The sequence below is a fragment of the Rhincodon typus genome, chromosome 35, assembly GCF_021869965.1.
Source record: "Rhincodon typus isolate 14 chromosome 35, sRhiTyp1.1, whole genome shotgun sequence".
NCBI classification, from domain to species: domain Eukaryota; kingdom Metazoa; phylum Chordata; class Chondrichthyes; order Orectolobiformes; family Rhincodontidae; genus Rhincodon; species Rhincodon typus.
The window spans coordinates 4,741,702-4,749,493 of NC_063366.1; the positions used below are offsets into that span (position 1 = coordinate 4,741,702).

Here is a 7,792-nt window from a genome sequence, read left to right on the forward strand (position 1 = left end):
ACAGCAACAGAGGTCTCCACAATAGATTCAAGTCACCCTTTCATCACTATTTCCCAGAGCATTTGAAGAGCTGCATCTCATTATGTAGTTTTTTGATGTGAGTCAAATGTTTATCTGTCAGATCAGTACCTCTACTGGATTGATGGCTTTCAGAACATGTTATGCTGTTGAATCTAGAAGATTTCATGCACTATACTAGAATTACCAAATTCCATCAGAAAGAGTGCAGCTCTTGACAGCATGTCAGTGATGTACACTTGTTTCCCCTGCTTCTATCTCACTTCCAAGTGATATCCTGGCAAACAAAGTAACATAATTTTCAAACACCTAGGGACAGATATGGATAGTTTGAGAAATATGTTTCAAAGTGGCTTCTGCCCAGCCTTCACCATCAATTTCTCTCTGCCAAAAATTCACAGGTCCAGCTCTCTTTCTCAGCCTGTGCACATTGTTATTCAGTGCATGTTAACTCTCTGGATACAAATACAACGGGTTGCCCTCACTGCATGGGGATTGCTCCAAGTCCTGTGTCACTGACATCACACTGCAGGGTGGCTCCATTGTTGACATCATAATCCCTCAGCACTGGTGATGTCATCACTAGGTGTTTGATGGGAGTGAAAGCTGCTTCTTGTTCTGTGTCCCAGTCCCACTGAACACCCTGCACCGTGAGACTGTGTACACCGTTACACACTCTGGAGGACAGATCGAGCAAGAGCCTTGTTAGGTCATCCCATATGAGTTCGCTGATGTTCCAGGAAATCCAACCACTGTGTGAAAACTTTATTACAAAACTCACATCGATAGGGTTTTTCCCCAGTGAGAGTGCATTGATGGACCAGCAGATATGCTGACTGGGCGAAAGTCCTGTCACAAACGTCACACCAAAATGGCTTCTCCCCTGTGTGGACACGTTGCTGTGCACTAAAGTGTGATGATAGAAAGATGGATTTGTGACACATCTCACACGTAAATGGTTTATCCCCAGCATGAATTTGTTGGTGTTTGCGGAGATCTGATGATGTGGAGAAAGCCTTCTCACATATCTTACACATGAATGGTTTCTCCCCCGTGTGAATGTGTTGATGCACAAGGAGGGTAGACGACTGCGAGAATGATTTGTCACACACCTCACACTTGAATGGTTTCTCCCCTGTGTGAATCCTCTGGTGGACCAGAAGGATTGATGACCTTGAGAAAGATTTGTTGCATACTTCACATGTGAATGGTTTCTCCCCTGTATGAATTCTCTGATGGAGCAGGAGGTTTGATGAACTGGTGAACGATTTGTTGCATGCTTCACATGTGAATGGTTTCTGCCCTGTGTGAATCCTTTTATGGATCACCAATATCGATGACCTTGAAAATGCTTTGTTGCACACCTCACATGTGAAAGGTTTCTCTCCTGTGTGAATCCTTTGATGTAGCAGGAGGTCTGATGTCCTTGAGAATGATTTATCACACACATTACACATAAATGGTTTCTCCCCCGTATGAATCCTCTGATGAAGCAGGAGGTTCGGTGACCTTGAGAATGATTTGTTACACACTTCACAAGTGAAAGGTTTCTCCCCTGTGTGAATACGTTGATGTTTACGGAGGGTCGACGAGTCTGAAAATGATTTGTCACACACATCACATGTGAATGGTTTCTCTCCTTTGTGAATACGTTGATGTTTACGGAGGGTGGATGAGTCTAAAAATGATTTATCACACACCTCACATGTGAATGGCTTCTCCCCTGTGTGGATTCGTCGATGTACACGGAGGGTCGATCGTGATGAAAATGATTTGATACAGACATCACATGTGTATGGTTTCTCCCCTGTGTGAATGCGTTGGTGTATAAGTAAGAGTGATGACCGTGAGAATGATTTTTCACATACCTCGCATGTGAATGGTTTGTCACCTGTGTGAATGCGCCGGTGACACACCAGGCCTGATGACTGTGCAAAGCCCCTGTTACACACCTCACACTTGAATGGCTTTTCCCCAGTATGAACGTGTTGGTGTGTGCAGAGGTTTGATAGCTCTATGAACGTTTTGTTGCAAACTTCACATTTAAATGGCTTCTCTCCAGAGTGAATGTGCTGATGAATTACTCGGCCTGATAACTGTACAAATGCCTTGTTACAATCCTCACAGTTGAATGGCTTCTCCTGAGTGTGAATTTGCTGGTCAGTCTCAAGCATCAACTTGTGTTCAAAAGCTTCATCACACAGCTCAGACTTGAAGGGTTTCTCTTCCATGAAGCAGCTCTTGTGTTATCAGTTGTACACCTTATTTTTAAGTGACTTTATGAACCGGTGAATTGCCTTTCACCTAGAGGCAAGAGTCAGTAGTTCATGAGGCTCGATGAATGATTGAAATTCTCACTGCACTTGTAGCCACTCACAGTTCTTCTTAACGTCACCCTGACTGATCACCCACAGCCAAACCTTCAGAAAAGTTGGTTCAGATGAAGGCCCTGCACCACTGACCAGTTTCAGACCTGATGATCTGTTAAAGCTCCCCTGACTGATTGATTTCCAGAGGAAAGTTTCACTGCCCAACCTTCTCTGTGTTGAGCAATGCTGTGAAGGGACTGGATGTCTTTCCACAGTTGTACAGTTGTTCCTTGGGTGATGGTCAGGATCTATCTGTGGAGTCTATCCTCTGTGTTCTCTGGTGTGGTACAGTGCAATCCAGCTGTAAAACAGGAAAAAAAATGATTTCCTCTAACTCCTTGTCCTCCTTTGCTGAAGGGGCTGATTCCTCAGTTAGAGGCTCTTCCACAGTGAGTGTGCTTTACCCTGTGGAGGGAAACAGATGCAAGTCCTTTCTTTTTCCTGCTGCACACCATCTGTTTCCAGCCAGCTCACTGGATAGTGACCAGGAGCAGACAATGGAAATTTAGTCAGGCTGTTTGTAATATGGGCTCTCAATTTGCTATTAGCTCTGATTACTGAATGAATCAATCTGGAAACATCCTACACTTCTCAGTCACCATCCTCGAGTACGTCCAATTCCATTGGCAGGTGGGGAAGTCCTTAACATTGACTTTGTAGAATCTCATCGTGTCAGGTCAAACGTGTTCAAGGAAAACTACCACTCCCCCACAACTGATGAATGAGTCCTTCACTATGTTCATCACTACAAGGGAGGTAGACTAAGGACAGATCCCAAAACTGGGTCTCTATAGTATGCAGTGAGCCATAAGCAGCAGCAGGATTTATTCCACCACAACCTCACAGCCTACCACAGCCCACATTCCATAATTATCATCAAACCAGTGGACAGGTCAGGGCAGCATTTGGGATAGATTTAAACCAAGTGAATGGTTAACATCAAGGCTTAACACCAAGAGTAGCAGGTAATAATAAACAGGTAATGTCTTAGATGTAACAAGGGGACAAGCAACATTGGATTTAGTAATGAGTAATGAGCCAGATTTAATCAGTAATTGTGTGTGAACATTTATCAAACGGGGTCATCATAATACGATCATATTCAATGTAACGTTTGAAAATGAAAAGCATGAATCAGCCACTAGAGTTTTAGATTTATGTATGGCCAACTTTAACGAAATGAAACAGAGACTATCCACAGTATAAACTGGGAAAATCTGTGAATTGGTGAAACAGCTGAAATACAGTAGAGAATGTTTAAAAAAAATTCAAAATAATACAAAATCAGTTTATGCCCCTAAGAGGGAGAAGCTCCACTTCACAGAAAAAAAAGCATCCATGGACAACTAAAGAGACAAGAGTAAAACTAAAATAAAGAGCTTATAAAAATGCAAAAAGTAAGCACAGATTCAGCTGAATGGCAGAGATACAAAGATCACCGAAGGGCCACAAAGCAGCTTGTATGAGTTATGGCAACAGATTATTAAAGGAAACTTTAATACATAAAGGGAATGCGGGTGGTCAGGAGCAACGTTGGCCCACGAAAGACTGAAAATGGGGATATTGTCAATGACAGTCATGTTGACTAATTACTTTGCCTCAACAGAAAAAGTAAAAAATTTTGGGTAGAAAAGGAGAAAAGCTTGCCAGAAGTCCTGAGGAAATTAATAGTAGATCAAGAACAGGGACTGAATAAAAATTTACATTATATAAAACATCAGGAAGGAGGAAATTAATGGAATTAATGAGTGACAAATCCTGGGACGTGGCGGTTTCCACCCAAGGATGTTAAAGGAAGTAGAGCAGCACAGTGTAGACACCCAAACTATAATCTTTCGAGTTCCCTAGATACAAGAATCAACCCTCTAGATTGGAAAATTGCACATGTTGCCTGATTTTTAAGAAGAGCAAAATAGGAAAACCAGGAAATATTAGACCAGTTAGCCTAACATCTGCGGTGGAGAAATTGTTGGAGTCAAGGATAGGGTAACTGAACACCTTGAAAATTTTCAATTAATCAGGGGAGCCAGCATGGATGTAATGACAGTTAGGTCATGCGTGACAAATCTCATTGAATTTTTTGGAAAGGTGACTAAGACAATGGACAGGGGAAGATCTGTGGATGTTGTTTACATGGACCTCCAGAAGGCATTTGATAAAGTGCCACATAAGAGAGTGTTAACTATCAACGTCTACAGAATTGAGGGCAAATTACTGATAGGGTTGGGAAATTGGTTGAGTGGCAGGTGACAAAGTAGGAATAATGGGTATGTACTCATATTGATAGGATGGGACCAGTGTGTCCCACATAGATGTGTGTTAGGGCCTCAATTATTCATATTATTTATTAACGATTTAGATAATGTCATTAGAAAGTCATATATCCAAATTTATTGATGACACAAAATCAGGCGACATTGTAAACCGTGTAGATGATGGCATAAAGTTACAAGGGATATTGATAGATTAAGTGAATGGGCAAAACCATGGCAGATGGAGTTCAATTTAAGTAAATGTGAGATTATCCATTTTGGAACAAAAAAATAGCTCATTTCTTGATGATATGAAGTTAAATATTTTGAAGTGGATGACCACAGATTTGGGGGTTCAGGTATACAGATCTTTAAAATATCACAAACAGGTGCAGAAAATATTCAAGAAAGCTGGCCTTTTCACCTGGAGGACCAGAGTCTGAGATCAAGGATACAGAAGTAAAGCTGTATGATTAGAACCCACTTGGAATACTGTGAGTAGACCACACCTTAGAAAAGAATTATTGGTCTTGGACAACGCAGGTTTACAAGAATCATACCTGGATTTCAGGGATTAAGTTATGGGGCCAGATTGTAGAAATTGGGCTTGTTTTCTTTGTAGAATTTAGAAAGTTAAGGGGTGATCTAATTGAAGTCTTAAAGATATTAACCAGAAAAGACAGTGTAGATACACTATTTCCACTAGCTGGAGATTCTAGAATTAGGGGGCATAATGTGAGAATTAGGGCCAGACATTCAGGAGAGATGTTAGGAAGCACTTCGATACACAAGGGGTGGTAGATGTTTGGATCTCTCTTTCACAAATAGCATGGTGGATCAGTTGTTAATTTTAAATTTAAGATAGATAAACTTTTGTAAAGCAAAGGTATTAAGGGATATGGACCAAAGGCAGGAACATGGAGTTAGGCTACAGATCAGCCATGATCTCATTGAATAGTGGAACAGGCTCAAGGGGATGAATGGCCTACTCCTGTTCCGATGTTCCGAGAACAAAACAGTCCTATAACCAACAAATCGAACAAAGTTCTGTAGTCCTACCACAACTTGTTGACAATTGTGGAAACCAGTCAAGTAACAGGAGGAGAGTTCTGATCACTCCAATCCTCCCCACTGTTGAGAAGTGTGCTACAAGTGCAAAGTGTCTTGATTGTTATATTTCACCTGGAATGGGGGTTGGTGGGGAGTTGTATAATTTTACCCAGAATCAGGCTGGGGGTTTGCTTACAATAGGCACTGGTTGAGACTTGCGGAGCAAGATACAATAATCTCCCCAGTATCTGGCACACACAGAAAATCAGAAGTATAGGCTACCTAAATCTGTTGGTTGCATAAGAAACACTGGTGGTGGCTGGAAGAACTCGACTTGTTGCTGCCACAAGCTGAATGTGTATTCTAAAAATGAGTAGTGAGGACTGGTATACCTGTCCATGATAGTTGATTCTGTCTTAAGGTAAGCCTTGAACTAACTTTGATAAAGTATCTGATCCATTATTCCCTTCCAATTGCTAACATAGAAGAGTCCCTGTTTTCCAGATCCCTAGCACCTGGAATTTCCCTTTTAAATCTTGGATGCCAGTTGCATGAAAATTCCAGATGCTTGGGATCTGGATAACCAACTTTACTGTACAAAGTTACCACACCTGAAAACAAAGGCAAGAGGAGCTGAGGCTGACTGGAGAGACTTTCTGTTTTTGGGACACGGAAAAAGACAGAGAGGGAAGCCAAGGAATGCAGTCAGTGTGATCAGCAGAGAGGAGAGGGTGTCTTTTCTGTAGGCTGCCAGGCAAAATATGGGAGGGAATATGGTCACTGATTGAAGAGATACATCTTGTGACAACTGAAAGACTCTGAAAGATTTGTCCTAGTGTGGCTGGGAAAGTAATCATTGTAGGGAGCCTCAGTGTTGGAAATTGATTCAGAATTTGTCTGAAAACTGAGGAACACCTTTTGACAGTCACTCAAAGTTATCATTCAGTGAAATGAAGAGAAGCAAACCTGTTGGGAAGTTGAGTGGGATGTTGAACTGGATTCTTTAAAAATTGTAAATCTGTACATTGTATGTTATTCTGTTATGTTAAACGTTAAAGAGGTATTTTCTTTTCTGCAACTTAAGTTACTTACCACTTATTGTTGGTCTTGGTTTGTTAGTGTAAAATTCCTAAATATGTAACTTTACTTATTCCTTTGAGTTGATACTGAGAATTCAAACAATTTTAAAAGTTATCACTCTCTACGCAAACTGTAAAGTTCAATGAATCAACACAACCAGGAAATAGATGATTTGATTATCATATTGCTGCTTGTGGGCCCTTGCTGTGAACACACTGGCGGCTGCATTTCTTACGTTAAGACAGTGTCGACACTTCAGAAGTATTTAATTGGCTATGAAGCACTTTGGGACATCTGGTAGTCATGAAAGCCTCTATATTTTTTCATTTCTAAGGAGTTTAGAAGGATAAGGAAGTCTTGAAGGGATTTGAAAAGACACCTGACCATTTCCCATCCACAAGATCAGCTTCCAACACATACACAGAACTGAACAATAGGAAATCAGTTGAAATCCTCAGACACTTTGCACCACCCAGATAGTTACAGGGGGAGGTGATAGCCTAGTGATATTATCACTATCCACAGACCCAGGTAATGTTCGAGGGATCCCCTCCTCCCACCTCAAGCCCCACCCACATCTCCTACCTACTAACCTCATCCCGCCCCCTTGACCTGTCCGTCCTCCCTGGACTAACCTATCCCCTCCCTAACTCCTCATCTACACTCACCGCCTCTTTGACCTGTCTGTCTCCTCTCCACCTATCTTCTCCTTTATCCACCTTCTATCCGCCTCCCCCTCTCTCCCTATTTATTTCAGAACCCCCTTCCCCTCCCCCATTTCTGAAGAAGGGTCTAGGCCCGAAACGTCAGCTTTCCTGCTCCTCTGATGCTGCTTGGCCTGCTGTGTTCATCCAGCTCTACACCTTGTTATCTCCAATGTTCCAGGGAGATATTTTCTTATGCTCAAAGATGTTATGACAATCTGAGTTTGAATCCCATCATGGCAGATGGTGGAATTTGAATACAATATCAAGCTGGAATTAACAGTCCACGATGACCGTGAAACAGTTGTTGATTGTTGAG

At 41.8% G+C, this 7,792-nt stretch overlaps 1 protein-coding gene across 1 annotated transcript in view; it reads right to left on the reverse strand.

The window, feature by feature from the left end:
• LOC109923660 (zinc finger protein 91-like) overlaps positions 1 to 2,374 on the reverse strand; it is a 48,512-nt gene extending 46,138 nt beyond the window's left edge. The window contains exon 1 of the mRNA XM_048616464.1: positions 748 to 2,374. Within this exon, the coding sequence (XP_048472421.1) occupies positions 748 to 2,249 (1,502 nt within the window). The 5' untranslated portion in view covers positions 2,250 to 2,374. The remainder of the gene's footprint in view (positions 1 to 747) is intronic.
• Positions 2,375 to 7,792: the final 5,418 nt, after the last annotated feature.